Genomic DNA, 21,242 nt, shown 5'->3' with positions numbered 1-21,242 from the left:
TTAAATTTCACTGTCTTACTAAACATGATTAATTAACTCACTAAGGCTCACCTTGGGCTATTCATGAGTGGGAATATTTATCCTTTTGCTAAAAAGTCCCACAATGCTGAACCTTCTCAGTGTTTTTGTTTTCTTCCTTTTGTGTCAGATTGCTGGCAAATACTGGTCTTTTCTCAGTGTGTTGACTTATAGTGAACCATCCCTTCTTTAGCATTATTTTCTTGCTTTTATAACATATTAGTTCTGAAAGTCATGTCTATGGTCATTAAAATTATGCACAAATTGAGTGGGTAGCTTTGAAGGAAGAAACACTGGATTACTTCAGTCAATAGTATACATAATCTTTATTGCTTGGATGCTGTTTCATCCACTTGGTTTTATAGAATCTTAACTTTGTTTTTCTATGCTTACCTCCTGAGGAGAGGCAATATTATAAAACAGCACATCAGTAGAACAGAAGCAACTCTTTCATATTGGTTGTTGGCTATAAGAAATACTTACTTTGATGGGCAGTGTTTATATTACCTAAAAGAGGAAGCATATTTGGTAAAGTGAATGATTATATTATTTTTATTCAATGGGTTTTGTTTTATCTAATAGTAGTAGGTTCAAGACTAGGCCTTGAGCAAAATTTTAACAATAATCTTATTCCCACTGTCATCTTGAAATGGCAGAATGGGTCAGCTTGGGTAGTAAGCAAACCCATTTCTTAGATCTCTATATCTTCTTCCTACCTTCCTGGGGCAGTGGATAAAATGCATGGTCAGTGCAATAATGAGATCTGATCGCAGCCCAAAGAATTTTCATCTATGACCCTGCATTGTTGTATATTGTGGCTGCTTACCTATTACCAAGGATTAAGCTGTATAGGCTTTGGTTAAAGAAGAAATGTCCATTCATTACACATGAAGCCCTGGGATCTTTTTGAAAGATTAAAAAGAAAATACTGCCAGATCAGTGTACCCAATATTAGACAAGCAAGTTTCCAAGTTGGCTAGATTTCTTAACAACAACAAAAAATCTAGAAATAACAGCTCTTTTTCTTATTACCAGTCTACAATTTGGCTTATCTTATAAGTAGCTGCATATATTTCTTACTAAGGTAGATGCATGGGGAAAGAATTAGTACACTGCTGAGTTTCACAAAAAATAGAAATTAATAACATTAATAGATTGGTTGGTTTCTGATATGTGACACACTTCATATGATTTCAGTGTTTCTAATTTTCAGGTCATCACTTACTTTTCCCCTATTTTGGCTTATCAGACATCAAATGGGACAATCAGATGTATCCTAATACAGTCTCTTAATAACAGAGGCCAATCTGATGATTTCAAAAGCAGTAAAATAATGCTATTTGGAGTAATTGCAATTTCTTTATTTTTTTTATAGCCACATTATTTTTAAAAAGTGAAGAAATGGAACCTGCAAATTACACCAGAGTGACAGAGTTTGTTCTCACTGGCCTATCCCAGACTCGAGAGGTACAACTAGTCCTATTTGTTATATTTCTATCCTTCTATTTGTTCATCCTTCCAGGAAATATTCTTATTATTTGCACAATCAGGCTTGACCCTCATTTGACCTCACCCATGTATTTCCTGTTGGCTAATCTGGCCTTCCTTGACATTTGGTACTCCTCCATCACAGCCCCTAAAATGCTCATAGACTTCTTTGTGGAAAGGAAGAGAATTTCCTTTGGTGGGTGCATTGCACAGCTCTTTTTCTTGCACTTTGTGGGAGCCTCAGAGATGTTCCTGCTCACAGTAATGGCGTTTGACCGCTATGCTGCTATCTGCCGTCCTCTCCACTATGCTACTATCATGAATCGACGTCTCTGCAGTATCCTGGTGGTTCTCTCCTGGTTGGGGGGCTTTATTCATTCTATAATACAAGTGGCTCTCATTGTTCGACTTCCGTTCTGTGGGCCCAATGAGTTAGACAGTTACTTCTGTGACATCACGCAGGTTATCCGGATTGCTTGTGCCAATACCTTCCCGGAGGAATTAGTGATGATTTTTAGCAGTGGTCTGATCTCTGTGGTATGTTTCATTGCTCTCTTAATGTCCTACGCCTTCCTCCTGGCCATGCTTAAGAAACATTCAGGCTCAGATGAGAGTACCAGCCGGGCCATGTCCACCTGCTATTCCCACATCACCATTGTGGTATTTATGTTTGGGCCATCCATCTACATTTATGCTCGCCCATTTGACTCTTTTTCCCTAGATAAAGTGGTGTCAGTGTTCCATACTGTGATATTCCCTTTACTTAATCCCATTATCTATACCTTGCGAAATAAGGAAGTAAAGACAGCCATGAGGAAGTTGGTCAACAGATATATTTTATGTAAAGAGAAGTGAAAGTGGCATATTCTAGAATCTTTCTGAAGGTCATCGTCCTAAAGTAGGAAGCATTTGCAGTGGTAATAGTACTGCTTTTCATCTGAGTTCTTAAATTCCTACCAGATTTTTTCCCCTCAATTCACTGAAAAAACAAAGAAATTAAGACAAAAATAAGTTTATTCACACCCTCCATGAAACTTACAGCAGATCACCATTAGAAATTAAGATATAATGATGGTGTAGGGGCACCTGGGTGGCTCAGTTGGTTAAGCATCTGATTTCGGCTCAGGTCATGATCTCGCAATGAGTGTGAACCCCACGTCAGGTTCTGTGCTGACAGCTCAGAGCCTGGAACCTGCTCCAGGTTCTGTGTCTCCCACTCTCTCTGCCTCTCCCCTGCTCATGCTCTGTCTCTGTCTCTCTCTCTCAAAAGGAAATAAAGATTAAAACAAAATTAAAAAAAAAAAGATATAGTGATGGTCTGCTAAACATATTTTCACTAATTGTTTATTGAATGAGTATTCTGAAGAGGCTTTGGCTGTGAGGAGAATGTTTGTTGAGAAATAATAAAATAAATAAGACCTGGGAGACATGTTGTTAATGAATATGAAGAAGTAAGTGGCTAGCATATGAATATGAGTAGCTTCAAGTAACCAAATTAAATATTGTTCCCATGGTTCAGTCCTAGCCCAGTGGGATGGTGTTTGGTAACCCACCTTCCTGGGACTAGAAAAATAGATTATTTTGTACTTTATCTTTTCCTACTCCAAGAATTCATGATGGAAACTGAGGATTCATTTACACAAGCTGTTTTAAGTCATATTTCATGTGGCAACCACTCAACAGTATTGGTGACAGAACTCAAGATTTTGTCACAGCCTACAGCAATTTTTATGAATTCATAGCAGAGTTTGTTACTATGTGAGACTGTGAGACCCCCTCTCATTCCAGCGGAAGTCTCCAGCCAAGTAGTGCTTTTTATAGCCAGTCTCTACTTACATCCTCCAGTGTGAAAGCAGACTTGGAGGAAAGGGATTCTAGGCTGACTGGAATGAACAGACATCTAGCTGTGTGATTTTTAAAAGGTTAATATTTCCTTTGCAATTTTTTTTTTGTGTTTTCTGTATTTGCTAATTCTTGTTCTCATGTTAAATTAGTTTAGTAGGGTGCTGCTTTTGTTAGCCCTATAATTCAGAGTTCTTTCCCATTAACCCATTTTTTTTTCATTACTGCATATGGAAGAGACCTAGATGTATTGGTTTTAATAATATTTTAGTGATTTATTTATTAGAGATCAATTTACTATTGCTGACACTAAGAACCCAATTATTATTTTTTTTTCAATATATGAAATTTATTGTCAAATTGGTTTCCATACAACACCCAGTGCTCATCCCAAAAGGTGCCCTCCTCAATACCCATCACCCACCCTCCCCTCCCTCCCACCCCCCATCAACCCTCAGTTTGTTCTCAGTTTTTAACAGTCTCTTATGCTTTGGCTCTCTCCCACTCTAACCTCTTTTTTTTTCCTTCCCCTCCCCCATGGGTTTCTGTTAAGTTTCTCAGGATCCACATAAGAGTGAAACCATATGGTATCTGTCTTTCTCTGTATGGCTTATTTCACTTAGCATCACACTCTCCAGTTTCATACACATTGCTACAAAGGGCCATATTTCGTTCTTTCTCATTGCCATGTAGTACTCCATTGTGTATATAAACCACAATTTCTTTATCCATTCATCAGTTGATGGACATTTAGGCTCTTTCCATAATTTGGCTATTGTTGAGAGTGCTGCTGTAAACATTGGGGTACAAGTGCCCCTATGCATCAGTACTCCTGTATCCCTTGGGTAAATTCCTAGCAGTGCTATTGCTGGGTCATAGGTAGGTCTATTTTTAATTTTCTGAGGAACCTCCACACTGTTTTCCAGAGTGGCTGCACCAATTTGCATTCCCACCAACAGTGCAAGAGGGAAGAACCCAGTTATTGACTTTGCTTCAGAATATAAAAGAATATTTGAGTTCATATAAATTTATTTACTTAAATTAACTTTTCAATTTCAAAACTAGGGTTCTCTCCATAAAAGAGCATATTATTTGTTGTGAGTTTTAGTCTTATATTTTCTTTGATAATAGTATATGACTAGCTTTAGGAATGAAAATAGATAAATGAACAATGAAAATGATGAAAACCTCAGGTACACAGGATAGAATAATGGTGCAAAAAGTTTATTCTTTGCTGTGGGAAGTTTTCTCTGTGATGACCCTCTTTCATGTTCAAAATGACAGGGACTTCTCTTCTAAGAACCCAAATATACTGATGGAATTTATGATTCCTGAATTTTGAGTTGACTTCTCATTGCCTGGAAATGAATAAAATAGTAGACTTCTCTAATATTTTACAACAGGGCATGAAGAAACCATCTAACACACAAAAGATATATACATACACAATAAAAAATATGTATCTAGATTTTATATTTCCTTACTGTTATTTCTCTCTATCTGAACCAGATAGACTTGTATTCATTTGGTCACTTATTCTTCATTTAGGTAGAATGAATGTTTTTGGGGAAAAGACTACTGACTCAATATGCTCTTCAAACACTATTATACTGCTACTACTGAAGGATATTTGCTGAAAATATTGAAGCTAGGAATAAGAAGAAAAGATATCAAACATAGCAGTGTAAAGAAAATATTAACGGTATCTCAATATTAATAAGATGGACTTTACTGTTACAGCTGGTAAAAACATCTCTATTATCCAAACAAAAATAAAGGTCTTCTGTTTTTTTAATTAATAGAATAGGTTCATTAAAAATTAAAAATATAAGAACTTGTAAGTAGAAAAACAAACATTACTGGCAGTCTTTTTTTCCCCAGGGATTGGGGTTTTTGTTTAACAAAATTTGTGAAGTTTCACCCAACCGGCTCGATTGGAAGCAGGCCAGTTCGCCTGCCTGCATTGCTACAAAACGCAATAAACTAACATTAAGTGAAGGTGAGGTGGAACACAAATCTTCAGACAAGTAAGTGTAAAACTCAGATTTTATACCTAGCAAAACTGGCATTTAATTTAAAAGGCTACGACTACCATCAGGTTTAAGCATTAAACAAAATTCTGGGAATGTGGTTTTCAAGAAATTCTTGAAGAAACTATCAGAATAAACTTCAGTCAGTCATGAAGATCGAGGAGCTAGGACAGAAGTATGGGTACTGAATATTAAATATATTACACTATATCTAAGACTGAAACTAATGTGGTGATTTGCATGATCAAACAGTATGAAATGCCACATGCCTTGTAATGCAGAAATGATAGAGCTGCATTCTATTTCCGTCTGTGGCACATTAGAGAGCTTTACTGAACCTGTCACTAAAAATGAATACACACGTTGGATAAACATTTTTTTTGAAATCCTTTGATTAGCTAGCAAAAAGAAAATGACAGCATAGAATATTGAGAATCTGGAAATCAAATGAAATTGGGAACCCAGAGAAATAAATGGTGAATAAAAATCATCTTTTATTGTGAAAACTTGTGTTCTGTTTTTAAGGCCAGAGTTTGTGTGGTAGGGACAGAGATGGATAGGAGACAAAGCCCTGGGCTCACACAAGGAAATATTCCACAACAAGCTGAGATCTCAAAGGATATATTCTCAGGGTAGTGGTGAAATAAAGTTTTCAAAAAAAACACCACCCAAAATGCTAAAAAGAGAAAAAAGAATTATGAACTATAAGTGAGATCACACATATTTTTTGAGTTTGAGTTTATACTATTGAGTAGTCTGAATCACTACTAGTTGATAATTTTATTTACAGTTTCTGGTTCCAGAGTTGTAATGCCTCCTGATAGAAGGAAAGACAAATACCATATGGAGTATGTTGCCATTATCCCAAGACTTTTAAAGTATATTCTACATATAAGAAATAAGAGTTTACAATCTGACATCATGAGCACACAAGAAAGCAAGGCTCTGTGAGTGAGAGCCAGAAGAACAACAGAAAAGCAGGAAAAAAAACCACTACAGAATATAAATTGAATATATTTAGTATTCTTTGAGAAATAGAAAAAGGGTTGGAAATATGAAAATGGAGGACACTATAAAAACAAATAGGAAAATTATATGAAAAACAAAGAGAACTTAGATTCAGTTAGAAAACTCCATAGATGCATCTGAATGCAAATTAGACACATTCAGAGAAGAAATAGTAATCTAGAATATAGAGTTGAGTAAACTACCAACATTGCAGGGCAGAAGCCAAATGGGATAAAAAGGATGAAAGAAAGAGTAAGAGACATTGAGAACTGAATAAAAGTTCAGAGTTTCCAGAGAAGAGGGTAGACAAAATGTGGCAGAGGCAATTTTGAAGAGACAATGTGAGACACATCATAAAATCCATAAGGACAACTGAGCAGATGTTGAAAGTATCTGAATAGAAAAGCAGGAATTACCCTCAAGGGAAAGGTAGTTAACAACAGACTGCCTTAACAGCAAAAATGTAAAACAATGATGAGTTATATTCAATGTTCAGAGATAAAATAATCATCAACTCTGTGAGAATAAAATAAAAACATCCTTAGGAAGAAAAAAAAAAAAAACAACAAACTTGCTGCTAGCAGACAATCAACTTAGAGGAATCTTGTAGGATACGCTTGAAATAAGGAAATGATCCCAGCTGGGAGATTTGAGATGACAGAAAAAGAATGGCAAGTATGTGGTAAATCTAAACAAACTTCTGTATTTAACTACCAACAGCAACAAACAAACTTCTGAAGTTTAGAAAAAGTAAGAACTAAAGTTCATGGAAATAACATTTACATAAGAGTTGTGTGATTGGAGTTAAATGTAATAGTCTTTGTATTTTTCAGGAAGATGGTGAGGATACTGGTTTACTTTAACTCTGGGTGACTATCAGACTTAATAGGTTATGCCACAGAAAGAAAGATCATTGGTTTTACACATCAGAAGTTTACTTCTCACTTACATAAGGCCTGTTGCAGGTTTGGGTGACACCCCAGAACACTGAAAAAACAAGGTTAAAATGAAAAATAACAAATAAATTAGAAAGAATGTAAAGTTAAATTAAAGTTCATGTATTATCCTAGAATTGTGCTATGCAATACATGGGCTACATATGACTTTAAAAATTTTAACTAACAAAATTTAAAATTTCATTTCCTCAGCTTGTAGCCACATTTCAAATGCTCAATAGTCACATATGGCTGATGGCCACATCACTTTTCCAGGATTTGTCTTTATATCATATAATAAAATAATTTCTGGAATTTTTAATAATATCAATAGATCCATATCATGAGCAAAGATAAAATTAGTATAAACCTTTCTTTCCTCTTCTTCAACCCAGATTGTAGTGATGAAAAGTTTTATCATTCTTAATTTTACCTTTCTATTGCTTATGCTTCAGTTATTTAATTACAGCTTTAATAATAGACTTTGACTTCTAGAGATGACATATGAAGCAATTACTATAAACTGTCTCTTATTTTTAATCTCCTAAATAGGATTTTGTTATAGGACTTCTTTTTTTTTTCTGATTTATGGAGTCTTATCTATTAAAGGATATGATGAGCATAGAAATTATAATAATATAAACCCAGGCACACCCTATCACCCTTTATAAGTAAAGGTATTAGCATTATCTTTGTGGTGTGCTATATGCCCTTTAGTCCCATTTTTCCCCCCTCTCTGGTCAGAAGGATACTGCTATCCTGTTTTATCTGTTTGCTGAAGATTCCTCACTGTTCTCTTGGTTGGAAGAAATTTGTCCTTAATATTACACAGGGAAGGTGCATGAATATAAATTTCTGGGTTAATACATGTTTAAAACTGTCTTCAGACTTTACAGATAGCTTAGATTACATAAAATCCTTGTATACTTTAAGTTTTTGAAAATATTGCTTCACTTAAAAAAACAACAATTTTCTGGGGCACCTGTGTGGCTCAGTTGGTTGAGCGTCCAACTTCGGTTCAGGTGATGATCTCCCGGTTCATGAGTTCAAGCCCCATGTCAGGTTCTGTGCACTCAGCTCAGAGCCTGGAGCCTGCTTCAGATTCTGTGTCTCCCTCGCTCTCTGCCTCTCCCCTGCTCATGCTCTGTCTCTCTCTCTCTTTCAAAAATAAATAGACATTAAAAAAATTAAAATAAAATAAAACAACTTTCTCTGTTGCTATTGAAAGAAGTCTGATGTTAACCTGCAGAGGAAAAACTTTTGTAGGTTTTAATTAATTAATTAATTAATTGATTAATTAATGAGAGGTGAGGGTTAGGGGGAGGGGCAGAGGGAGAAGGAGAGAGAGAATCGTAAGCAGGCTCCATGCCCAGCACTGAGCCCCACTTGGGGTTCCATTTCACAACTGTGAGATCATGACCTGAGCCAAAATCAAGAGTCCAACACTTAACCTGAGTGGCTCTGTTGGTTAAGCATCCATCTCTTGTTCTACCTCCTAGCCTAACTTATCAACATCTCTTGTCTACAGTACTTCAAATGCTCCCTAACTGGTCTCCTTGCTTCTACCTTGGCTTCTAAAACCCATTCTTTACCAGTATCAGAATAATCTTTAAAAAATGTAAATCAGATATTGTCACTCATCTGTTTATAACATCTCAAATGAAATGATGACCAATTGGCATTTGATCCATATCTGGCCCTTCCTCTCTATCTTGCCTAACACTTTTTAAAAATTCCATTTGGCCACTACTCTCTTGCCATAGTGGCCTTTCTCTTTCTTTCTTTTCCTTTCTGCTGCTTAGTGCATCATTCTCTTCCTGCTTCATGGCCTTCTATCAGCTCTTCAGATATCCACATAGTGGGATTATTCAGACATTCAGATATCTGTTGAAATGCCAGCTGTTCAGCAAGACTCTCCCTGGCTAGCTCACCTAGCACAGCAGCCTCTTCCCCGACTCTTTCCAGCATATCACTTGGTTATATTTCTACCCAGCACTCACCACAGTCAGATGTTTCCTTTCTGGTGTGTTTGTTTATTGTCTTCTCCATGCATTTGAATGTCAAATTCCCAGGAACTTTTTTTTTTTTTTTTTTTTGCCTCATTCAGTGCTACATTGCTGACACTATAATGCTAACTAGCTCATGATTTTAGTTTCTAAGATTGTCCAAAATGATAAATTTTTCCCAGCAGAAATAAGAAGTCTCCAGTCTGAAAACTAGTTTAGATCATCAGGTTAATTTTAAGTGCCGTGGTAAACATTAGAAGGCAAGGTCCCTGTTTATGTATAGTTATGAAAAAAACCCCACACATTTTAAGTCTTTGGTGGCAATAGACTGTAACATTCTCCAAGATGAATTTTCTCCTCATATTTCATTGTTCGTTTCTTTTCTTATTTTTTGAAAGGCAACCAATTTATTAGATTTATTCTTAGATACATTGTTGTTACTTTAAGCAATATCTTTTTTAAAAATATGAAATGTATTGTCAACTTGGTTTCCATACAACACCCAGTGCTCATCCCAACAGGTGCCCTCCTCAATCCTCAGATTGTTCTCAGTTTTTAAGAGTCTCTTATGGTTTAGCTCCCTCCCTTTCTTTTTTTTTCCTTCCCCTCCCCCATGGTCTTCTGTTAAGTTTCTCAGGATACACCTAAGAGTGAAAACATATGGTATCTTTCTCTGTATGACTTATTTCACTTAGCATAACACTCTCCAGTTCCATCCACGTTGCAATAAAAGGCCATGTTTCATTCGTTCTCATTGCCACGTAATATTCCATTGTGTATATAAACCACAATTTCTTGATCCATTCATCAGTTGATGGACATTTAGGCTCTTTCCATAATTTGGCTATTGTTGAAAGGATATGGAGAAATGGGAACCCTCTTGCACTGTTGGTGGGAATGCAAACTGGTGCAGCCACTCTGGAAAACAGTGTGGAGGTTCCTCAAAAAATTAAGCAATATCTTTCTAATATTATACTGTTGATCCTCGAACAACACAGGTTTAAACCATGCAAGTCCACTTCTACATGGACATTTTTTTGACACAGTACAGTACTGTAAGTCTATGTTCTCTTTCTTACGATCTTTTTAATAACATTTTCTTTTCTCTAGCTTACTTTCTTGTCAGAATATAATGCATAATACACATAACATACAAAACATGTGTTCATCAACTATTTATGTTTATTGGTAAGGCTTCCAGTCAACAGTTGGATATTAATAGTTAAAATTTGGGGTAGTTAAAAGTTATACATGGAGAATCAACTGCATGGGAGGTGGTTCCCCTAACCCCCAGGTTATTCCAGGGTCAACTGTATTTTCAAATTGTTTATTGCTAGTTATACAAAAAAGCTACTGCTTTTTATAAATTGATCTTCTACCCAGTAAACATGCTCAACAGGCTTAATCTAATATTTTAATTGCAGATACTCTTGAGGTTTTTCATGTAGACAATTGTATTGTCACTGAATAAGGTCAGCTTTGTTTCTTCCTTTCCAATCCATATAGTTGTTTCCTTCATCTTTATATCACTAGGTTACCCCCCACACTGCAATGCTGATGGTCCTGAATTTTCTTGCCCACCATTCTGAGCGTGTCATTGCCTGTAGGGTGATATATATATATATATATATATATATATATATATATATATATATATATATATATATATATACACACACTCTGCAGAACCCTCTGGAGCTACTGGCTGGCACCCACTTCTTAATGGCATCATCATAAAGCATTACAGCAGCTCTTGCCTGACAGATATTCTGTTCTTTCAGGTCATGGTGCCACTGCCCAGGGATGTTGACTTAGGGGCTGGGGTGGGCTGCAAGCAGGGCCTCTCCTCCCTGTGCTTTGCCATGTCCCCCACACAAAGCAATGGTGGCACAGGGGAGGCGAGGAGGGCCATGACTTCCAGGGCAGAGGAGGGTGGAGCCCCAGCTCCCCTTGGCCCCCATGCAGGGGCACCTGCAGCCTGTGAAGGAGCCGGTCTCAGGGCATAGTGCAGGTGGTGCCTTGGCCACCGAGGAGAGCCACAAACACCAAGGCCGTGTGTGTCATTTTTTAAAAAATAACTTTCTTTTACTGTCGAGTTTTTTGTATATAAGGTTTTACAAAATATGCATTTCCGTGTCTGTCTTTCCATGTTCATTTCCTATTTTCCTAATATAGTTTTGTAATTGTTCTTGTTTTTAATTTCCCCTTCCTGTTTATATTATTATAATATCATGTATCTCTTACTTCCTCTATTCTTTCCATTTGACAGTCTTCCCACTTCTCTTTGGTGAGCTGGATGTAAATTAGAGTGAAATGTTTTTATTTTCCTCTCCTTTTGTTATTTTATTTTATTATTATTTTCATTAAAGTGCTCTCCTTAATCCCTAAGACCTATTTCACCCCTCCTCTACCAGGTTACCCCTGGTAACCATCCGTTTGTTCTCTTTAGTTTACAGTCTGTTAATTGGTTTGTCTCTCTCTCTCATTTTTTTCCCTTTAACTTTGCTTTGTTTCTTAAATTCCACATATGAGTGAAATCATAGTATTTTTCCTTCTCCGACTTATTTCGCTTAGAATTGTACTCTAGATCTATCCATGTTGTTGCAAATGGCAAAATATTTCATTCTTTTTTATGGTTGAATGGTATTCAATGCGCGCATGTGCATATCACATCACCTTCATTCATCAGTTGATGAACACTTGGGCAGCTTCCATAGTCCGGCTATTATAAATAATGATGCAATAAACATAGAGGCGCATTTACCCCTTTTAATTAGCATTTCTGTATTTTTTGGATAAATACCTAGTACTGTGATTACTGGATCATGGGGTAGTTCTGTTTTTAACTTTTTGAGTAAGCTTCATACTGTTTTCCACAGTGTCTGCACCAATTTGCATTCCTTCCAACAGTACAAGAGGGTTCCTGTTTTCCCACATCCTTGCCAATACCAGTTGTTTCTTGTGTTTTTGATTTTAGTCATTCTGGTGGGTATGAGATGATATCTCATTGTGGTTTTGATTTGCATTTCCCTGATGTTTAGAGTTGTTGAACATCTTTTCATGTGTCTATTGGCCATCTGTATGTCTCAGGTTCTCCATCCATTATTTAATTTAAAAAAGTTTTTTATGTGAAGTTGTATAAGTTCTTTTTATATTTTGAATATTAGCCCCTTATCAGATATATCATTTGAAAATATCTTCTCCTATTCATCAGGTTGCCTTTTTGTTTTGTTCAGTTTCCTTTACTGCACAAAAGCTTTTTAATTTTGATGAAGTCCCAAATGGTTCATTTTTGCTTTTGTTTCGCTTACCTGAGGAGACATATCCAGAAAAATGTTTCTGTAGCACATATCAAAGAAATTACTACTTATGATTTCTTCTAGGAGTTTTGTAGTTTCAGGTATCACATGTAGGTCTTTAATCCATTTTGAGTTTAATTTGTGTATGGTGTAAGAAGGTGGTCCGGTGTCATTCTCTGGCATGTAGCTGTCCAGTTTTCCCAGCATCATTTGTTGAAGACTGTCTTTTTCCCTTTGTGTATTCATTTCTTTGTAGAAGATTAATTGACCACATAATTATAGGTTTATTTCTGGGTTTTCTATTTTATTCCATTGATTTATATGTCTATTTTTATGCCTCTACCGTAGTGTTTTAATTACTACCATTTGGTAGTATAACTGAAATCTGGAATTGTGATATTTCAAGTTTGGTTTTTTCTTTTGCAAGATTGCTTTGGCTATTTGAAGTCTTTTGTGGATCCACTCAAATTTTAGGATTGTTTGTTCTAGTTTGTGAAAAACGCGATTGGTATTTTGATAGTGATTGCACTAAATCTGTATATTGCTCTGGGTAGTATGGACATTTTAACAATATTTACTCTTTCAGCCTAGGAGCATAAAAAGTCTTTCCATTTCTTTGGGTCATTTTGACTTTCAGCAGTGTTTTATAATTTTCAGTGTACAGATTTTTCACCTCTTTAGATAAGTTCATTTCTAGATATTTTCTTGGTTTTGGTGCAATTGTAAATAGGATTGTTTTCCTAATTTCACTCTCTGCCACTTCATTATTAGTGCATAGGAATGCAACAGGTTTCTGTACATGGATTTTGTATCCTGAAATCTTACTGAATTTATTACCAGTTCTAGTAGGTTTTGATGGAGTCTTCTGGCTTTTATACATAGTATCACGTCATCTGCAAATACTGAAAGTTTTACTTCTTCCTTATCACTTTTGACACCTTTTATTTCTTTCTATTGTCTGATTGTTGTGGGTAAGACTTCTTTTACTATGTTGAATAAAAGTGGTGAGAGTAGACATCCGTCCTGTTCTTGACCTTAGAAAGAGCTCTCTCAGTTTTTCTCCATTGGCTGTGATGTTAGCTATGGGTTTTTTACACATGGCCTTTATTATATTGAGGTAAGTTCTCTTTAGACCTACCTTGCAGAGAGTTTTTACCATGAATTGATGTTGTACTATGTCAAATGCTTTTTCTGCATTGAAACAATCATACAGTTTTTATCTTTTCTCTTGTTGATGTGCTCTATCATGTTGATTGTTTTGTGAATATTAAACGCCCTTGCATCCCAGGAATAAATCCCACTTGATAGTTGTGCATGATTTTTTAAAATGTATTGTTGGATTCGGTTTAAATATTTTGCTGAGGATTTTTGCATCTATATTTATGAGATACTGTTCTGTGGTTTGTTTCTTTGTGGTGTCTTTATCTGGTTTTGGTGTCAGGGTGATACTGGGTTCATAGAATGAATTTGGAAGTTTTCTTTCCTCTTATATTATTGGAATAGTTTGAGAGGAATAGGTATTAACTCTTCTTTAACTTTTTGGTAGAAATTGTCTGTGAAGCCTTCTTGTCCTGCATTTTTATTTTTTGATTACTGATTAAATTTCGTTGCTGGTAATTGGTCTGTTCAAATTTTCTATTTCTTCCTACTTTGGTTTTGGCATGTTATATGTTTTTAAGAATTTATCTGTTTCTTCTAAGTTGTCCAATCTGTTGGCACATAGGTTTTCATAATATTCTGTTATAATCCTTTGTATTTCTTGGTGTTTGTTGTTACTTCTCCTCTTCATTAGTGATTTTATTTATTTGGCTGAGACTGCAAACTTTCTCTCTCTCTCTCTCTCTGTTGATGAGTCCAGCTTATCAATTTTGCTTTATCAATTTTGTTGATCTTTTCAAAGAACCACCTCCTGATTTCATTGATCTGTTTGATTGTTGTTTTAGTTTATAAATCATTTATTTCTGCTCTATTTATTTTTTAATATTTATTTATTTATTTTCAGAGAGAGAGAGAGAGAGTGAGAAAGGGGGGAAGGGCAGAGAGAGGGGAAAGAGAGAATCTCGAGCAGGCTCCATGTTGTCAGTGCAGCTCCATCTCACAAACCCTGAGATCAGGACCTGAGCTGAAATAAGGATGCTTAACTAATTGAGCCACCTAGGTGCCCTTCTGCTCTAATTTTTATTATTGCCTTTCTTTTGATGGGTTTGGGTTTTGCTTGTTCTTTTTCTAGCTCCTTTAGGTGTAAGGTTAGTTTGATATTTTTCTTGCTTCTGGAGGTTTTCTTGCTTTCTGACTTCCCTCTTAAAACCACTTTTGTTGCCTGCCAAAGATTTTGGAACATTGTGTTTTCATTTTCCTTTGCTTCCATATAATTTTTTATTTCTTCCTTGATTTTGTGGTTGACCCGTTGTTAAGCAGCATGTTATTTAAGCTCCATGTATTTGTGGTCTTCCCAGATTTTCTCTTGTGGTTGATTTCTAGTTTTATAGTGTTTTGGTCAGAAAAGATGCATGGTATGACTTTGATTTTTTTGAATTTGTTCAGACTTGTTTTGTGACCCAATATGGGATCTGTTCTAGAAAATGTTCTGTGTACACTTGAAAAGAATGTGTATTCTGCTGTTTTAGGATGGAATGTTCTGAATATGTCTGCTAAATCCAACTGGTGCAGTGTGCCATTCAAAGCTACTGTTTCCTTGTTGATTTTCTGTTTGGATGATCTGTCCATTGATGTAACTGGGGTGTTAAAGTCCCCTAATATTATTGTATGAGAATGAAATGTCTTTGATTATGCATTATATTAAATTTTTTTCAATGTTTATTTTTGAGAGAGACAGAACGCAACAGGGGAGGGGCAGAAAGACAAAGGGAGACACAGAATCTGAAGCAGGCTCCAGGCTCTGAACTGTCAGCACAGAGCCAAATGCGGGGCTTGAATCCATGAACCATGAGATCATGACCTGAGTTGAAGTCAGACATTCAATCGACTGAAACACCCAGGTGCCCCTATGCATTGCATTTTTTAAAGAAACATTTTATGTTTAGCATTTTGATTTTTTAGTAGTTTGAAAAATCTTTCTCTTTAAAACAAAATCAAATCTAAAATTTAAATTTTGTTACCTTCTACTACATGATTCTTATTATTTAGTTTAATAATAATAAACTAATAATATATATTTGAAAAGGAAATAGTTCCTCATTATTGCTTCAGCAGAGCATAGGAGACAATTATGTCTAAAATGAAAACAACAAATACCAAGGGCATAATACGGTCTGTTTGGAGGACATCCTCTCTTTCCATGGAAAGTCCAAAGGACTCTTTGTAAGCATCATTTATTTTGTCTTTGGCTATTTTTTGTCACCAGAAATATGTTGAATCTAATATATTTACCTAATTGACCACATTAATTGTTTCCTGATGTAGCTATGATTTCCTAGCAATTATACTATTTTTCTTTTTTTGAATTGCAGTGTAAAATATAAAACAATTTTCCTGTGGCTTTCTACTCACTGAGACCTAATAAACATGCTTGACATTCCATTGTCTCTGTCACTGCTGGAATGTTGATTTTTAAATCCCAGCAGTGACACAGTGTCTCTTTAACTGAGTGTATTTGAATATTTGTACCTAACGGCTCTTTAGTCTAAACTTTGATTACATCTTGTTGGCATTCTAATAATTCCCAATGAAAGCATTCTATAGCTTTGTTAGCCTTTAAATTCCCAAAGTACATTCTCCATTTCATCACAAATTGGCTGTGTATTTCAAAATGTAAGAGCCTCCTCTGTGAGAAGAGATATTTAAGAACAAAGGCAGGAATAATCAGTAATTGTTCCTTCCATTAAGAGGTGATTGCTGTTGTGTGAGTGTAGTGTTGGATTGCTAGAGAGGTAAATCTTTTTGTCTTCATATTTACGAAGTATAGAAAGAAGGAATAAATGGAAAGCTATTATAATTCTTCAGGTGGTGCATTTGCTGTCTTGGAATGTAATGGTCAGAATTATAGTAGAAATAGACTAATATGTGAAGTCTGAATTCAACAATACAGCAACACCTTTTATCTGTTAGTACAACACCTTTTATCTGTTAATATAGCTTTAGTTCTTCCTCATATTTAAAATTATTGGAGATATACAAAGCTTTTATTAAAGTACCAATTGTCTTGGGAATGTTAATACTGGGTCTTAATTTCACACATCATATATTAACTGAGAGAAGTGAGGGATGTTAGATGGTAATGAATCCCATCTGTTAAAGAGTTAATAGAACAGAAGTCTATGATAGGAAATAAAACACAACATACAGTGGAAGAGCCTGTAGCTCTTAACCTTACAGGAGCTTAAAGATTTCTTCTATGTCTTAAAGACAGAATCACTGTTTGAAAGACTATGAAATAACCACTGTATAATACTGTGCAAGATGCACACTACTTAGAATTAAGTATAGAAGGATTCCTGATTAATTTTTCTAACAGCAGATTTTATGCACAAAAGGAATTATAAATATTGAAGCCAGTGAATGCTAAAGGAAGGAAGGAAGGAAGGAGAGAGAGAAGAAAAAGGAAAGGAAAGGAGAGGAGAGGGAGGGAAAGGAAGAAAAGAAAAGAAAGACGGAAACAGAAAAGCTGATTTGGATGGCGCCATTTGTAAATTTTTGTACTTCAGTTTTGCTTAGGAAACTGTGTGTGCATATATGTGCCTTTTGATGTAAAGTACCTATTTCATAATTCCCAACTTAAACTATACATGAAAATATCAGTTACTAATTAATCTATTTAGATTTAGACATACAAAATGCAGGTATTTTGATGTTTTGAATAGATGTGCCATTGTAAAAATCTCCCTTGGTTTCTTGACTTGGGACTTTATTGCTTTTCTTTTTTTTCTTTCTCTCTTTCATTCTCTCCCCTCTTACATATACTTAGTGGACCCTTCTTGCCCTCTTCTCTACACTCTATATTTCACAACAATTTAAAAACAAGTGTGCCATGTAACTGAAAGCATGTGAATTATTGTTTTAAATCACCAGTAGTTTGTTCTTGTTCAAATATCTTCAAGCTTTTAAAATTTTTCATTTCAATAAAAACCATTTTGAACATGCGCAAGCAACATCTATATTTTATTTGTATATTTTATATTCAATTATGTCATGATTCTATATAAACTATAACACTTTTAAAAGTAGAACATCAAAGAATGTGATATAATAATATATATATATATATATATATATATATATATATATATATATATATATAGAAATTCTACTATTATTGTTTTCATGCCAATAAATTATAATGTGTGTTGGGTGACCACATTCCCAATTTAGATGCCACTATTACAGATAAGCCTCAGATCTTAATTTCTCCAGAATGACCAGGATTTTTAAAATTTTAGACCAGGTTGATGGGTTGATATTCTATAAAGGAGAAGGACATATTTCAAGTAAACAGTTTTTTCTTAGCTTTTTAAGTCAGCATTCCTAAGGTGTAATTTACATAAAGTAAATGTACCGATTTCTGTATAGTTTAGTACTTTTTTGCAAAAGAACAGACACTGGTAATCATTACAGTCAAGATATGGAACATTTCTGTCACCTTAAAAAACTGTCATTCCTGTTTGCTGTCAATCCCTACCTTAACCCTCATTCAAATAAAAACTTGAAGAACTTGATAACTGGGGTTAAGTTTTTTCTCAGTCAGAAACATTTTCTTATGTCTCATGCAAATCATAAACTAGTCCAGGGCAGGGGCATTGCAGAGTCCCACGTGAGAGAATAGTTAATAGCAGCACAGGACTGAAGAAGCAGAGAGTGTGGCTTTAAGATCAGGGTGTTGGGGGCGCCTGGGTGGCTCAGTCAGTTAAGTGTCCTACTTCAGCTCAGGTCACAATCTCACGGTCCGTGAGTTCGAGCCCTGCGTCGGGCTCTGGGCTGATGGCTCAGAGCCTGGAGCCTGCTACCGATTCTGTGTCTCCCTCTCTCTCTGCCCCTCCCCCGTTCATGCTCTGTCTCTCTCTGTCTTAAAAATAAATAAACGTTAAAAAAAAAAATTAAGATCAGGGTGTTGGCAGAATAAAGGGTAGAAAAGATTTCTTAGGTTGTGGGACAGTGATGGTGTGACAGATGTGGCATAACTTTTAGTTTGAAAAGAACTATGATCTAGATGCAAGAGATGAAAATAAACTATTCCTTGATGTTCTATAGGCAGAAAAGATGGAGCTAGAAAACGGCACGATGGTGAAAGAATTCATCCTTCTTGGTCTGACCCAGTCTCGAAATATTCAGCTCCTGGTCTTTGTGTTGATCTTAATTTTCTATCTCATTATCCTTCCTGGAAATTTCCTCATCATCCTCACCATCAGATCAGACCCTGGTCTCACAGCCCCCCTCTACTTCTTTCTGGGCAACTTGGCTTTCCTGGATGCATCCTACTCCTTCATTGTGGCTCCCAGGATGCTGGTGGACTTCCTCTCTGAGAAGAAGGTAATCTCCTACAGGGGCTGCATCATTCAGCTCTTTTTCTTGCACTTCCTTGGAGGAGGGGAAGGGTTACTCCTTGTTGTGATGGCCTTTGACCGCTATATCGCCATCTGTCGGCCTTTACACTATTCCACAGTCATGAACCCTAGAGCCTGCTGTGCCTTGCTGTTGGCCCTGTGGCTTGGAGGCTTTGTCCACTCCATTATCCAGGTGGCCCTCATCCTCCACTTGCCCTTCTGTGGCCCAAACCAACTGGATAACTTCTTCTGTGATGTGCCACAGGTCATCAAGCTGGCCTGCACAGACACCCTCGTGGTGGAGCTTCTAATGGTCTTCAACAGTGGCCTGCTCACCCTCCTGTGCTTCCTGGGGCTTTTGTCTTCCTATGCAGTCATCCTTTGCCATGTACATGGGTCTGCTTCTGAAGGGAAGAGCAAAGCACTGTCCACATGCACCACTCATATCATTATTATACTTCTCATGTTTGGACCTGCCATCTTCATCTATACTCGCCCCTTCAGGGCCTTACCAGCAGACAAGGTAGTTTCCTTCTTCCACACAGTGATCTTTCCATTGATGAATCCTGTGATTTATACCCTACGCAATCAGGAAGTGAAATCCTCCATGAGGAGGTTACTGAGTCGGCATGTTGTCTGCTGAATAGATTTTATAAAAAGAAGTCAAGAAGAGGGAATTCTTGCTATAAATCATACATTCATTAACAAATACTATTTCACTGAGTACCTCCCATTTGTCAGGTACTATTGTGGGCAATGAGGGAGAGTTATACATAATTAGGGAATAAGCTTGGTATGCCTAAAGAATATAAAACAAACACCTGAATGGTTGGAACATGATGAATACTTATGAGAGATTTAAGGGTTAAATTTTATGTGACTGTAAGGGTCAAATCACTAAGGTCTGTTAGGCTGAGATAAGGAATTTTATTTTATTCTAAATACTGTAAAAAATACATGTTAACATTTTAAGCAAGAGAGTCACTCATCCACAGTTGTTTCTTCTGTGGTTTAGAGCAACATCAGGATTCTGGGCAGAGATCATTAAGCTGCAAAACTCCATTAAGAGCTAAATGCTATTCTGCAGACTTGTTTTGGAAAAATCTCTCTCTCCCCCTGCCCTCTTTCTCTGTATATGATTCTCTCTAATATATATATTTATTTACCTTACCCCCCCATTTGCTTAATGGGTATGAAAGGAAGGTAATTGGTTTCATAGAAAAATGTCATGAAATTATTTCATCTGACTTTTTCAGAGCTTCGTGATTATTACTAATGGGTTTTTAGAAATCCTCCCTTTATCTTAAACCTTGCCCTCAATTGATTTTACTCATTACGATAATGATAATTATTTGCTACTATAGATCTGTTGGAGATTACATAAATTATTATTTTAAATGCAATGGGTTTAATGTGGGAAATTAGGTACTTGCAAAATCTTTGAAGGGATAGAATACTATTTTCTTTTTCTTTATTTTATTTTATTTTATTTTATTTTATTTATTTATTTATTTATTTTTCCAATATATGAAATTTATTGTCAAATTGGTTTCCATACAACACCCAGTGCTCATCCCAAAAGGTGCCGTCCTCAATACCCATCCCCCACCCTCCCCTCCCTCCCTCCCCCCATCAACCCTCAGTTTGTTCTCAGTTTTTAACAGTCTCTTATGACCTCAGCCGTAGCAATCTCTTACTCGACACATCCCCAAAGTCAAGGGAATTAAAAGCAAAAATGAATTACTGGGACCTTATGAAGATAAAAAGCTTCTGCACAGCATAGGAAACAACCAACAAAACGAAAAGGCAACCAACGGTATGGGAAAAGATATTTGCAAATGACATATCGGACAAAGGGCTAGTATCCAAAATCTATAAAGAGCTCACCAAACTCCACACCCGAAAAACAACCCAGTGAAGAAATGGGCAGAAAACATGAATAGACACTTCTCTAAAGAAGACATCCGGATGGCCAACAGGCACATGAAAAGATGTTCAACGTCTCTCCTTATCAGGGATATACAAATCAAAACCACACTCAGATATCACCTCACGCCCATCAGAGTGGCCAAAATGAACAAATCAGGAGACTATAGATGCTGGAGAGGATGTGGAGAAA

General features: G+C 36.1%; 3 protein-coding genes across 7 annotated transcripts in view; all 3 read left to right on the top strand.

Moving 5' to 3' along the window:
* The window catches only part of LOC132669333 (olfactory receptor 4M1), a 130,998-nt gene extending 127,424 nt beyond the window's left edge, over positions 1-3,574 (top strand). For all 3 annotated transcript variants that reach the window (XM_078448436.2, XM_078448437.2, XM_078448435.2), the window contains one exon: positions 1,394-3,574. In XM_078448436.2, coding sequence (XP_078304562.2) covers positions 1,394-2,361 — 968 coding nt within the window. In that variant the 3' untranslated portion in view covers positions 2,362-3,574. The remainder of the gene's footprint in view (positions 1-1,393) is intronic.
* LOC132669334 (olfactory receptor 4K2-like) overlaps positions 1,398-21,242 on the top strand; it is a 69,775-nt gene continuing 49,930 nt past the window's right edge. Inside the window, exons 1-2 of one of the 3 annotated variants that reach the window (XM_078448433.2) lie at positions 1,401-1,485; positions 5,230-5,375. The gene's annotated coding sequence lies outside the window, so the exon portion shown is untranslated. Of the gene's footprint in view, positions 1,486-5,229; positions 5,376-21,242 lie in introns of all 3 variants that reach the window. The other 2 variants (XM_060619052.3, XM_078448434.2) reach the window with 2 other exon arrangements.
* Positions 17,912-20,412, top strand: LOC144616679 (olfactory receptor 4N4C). The gene has a single exon (XM_078448438.2). The coding sequence runs from the start codon at positions 18,840-18,842 to the stop codon at positions 19,764-19,766; it is 927 nt and encodes a 308-aa protein (XP_078304564.1). The 5' UTR covers positions 17,912-18,839; the 3' UTR covers positions 19,767-20,412.

Source organism: Panthera onca, chromosome B3 (genome assembly GCF_046562875.1).
Source record: "Panthera onca isolate mPanOnc1 chromosome B3, mPanOnc1 haplotype 2, whole genome shotgun sequence".
NCBI lineage: Eukaryota > Metazoa > Chordata > Mammalia > Carnivora > Felidae > Panthera > Panthera onca.
Note: the sequence above shows the minus strand (reverse complement) of the source record. Positions and strands in the feature narration are given on the sequence as shown.

Excerpts from the sequence above, each read along its gene's own strand:
- LOC144616679 (XM_078448438.2), top strand. The coding sequence starts at position 18,840 with ATGGAGCTAGAAAACGGCACGATGGTGAAAGAATTCATCCTTCTTGGT.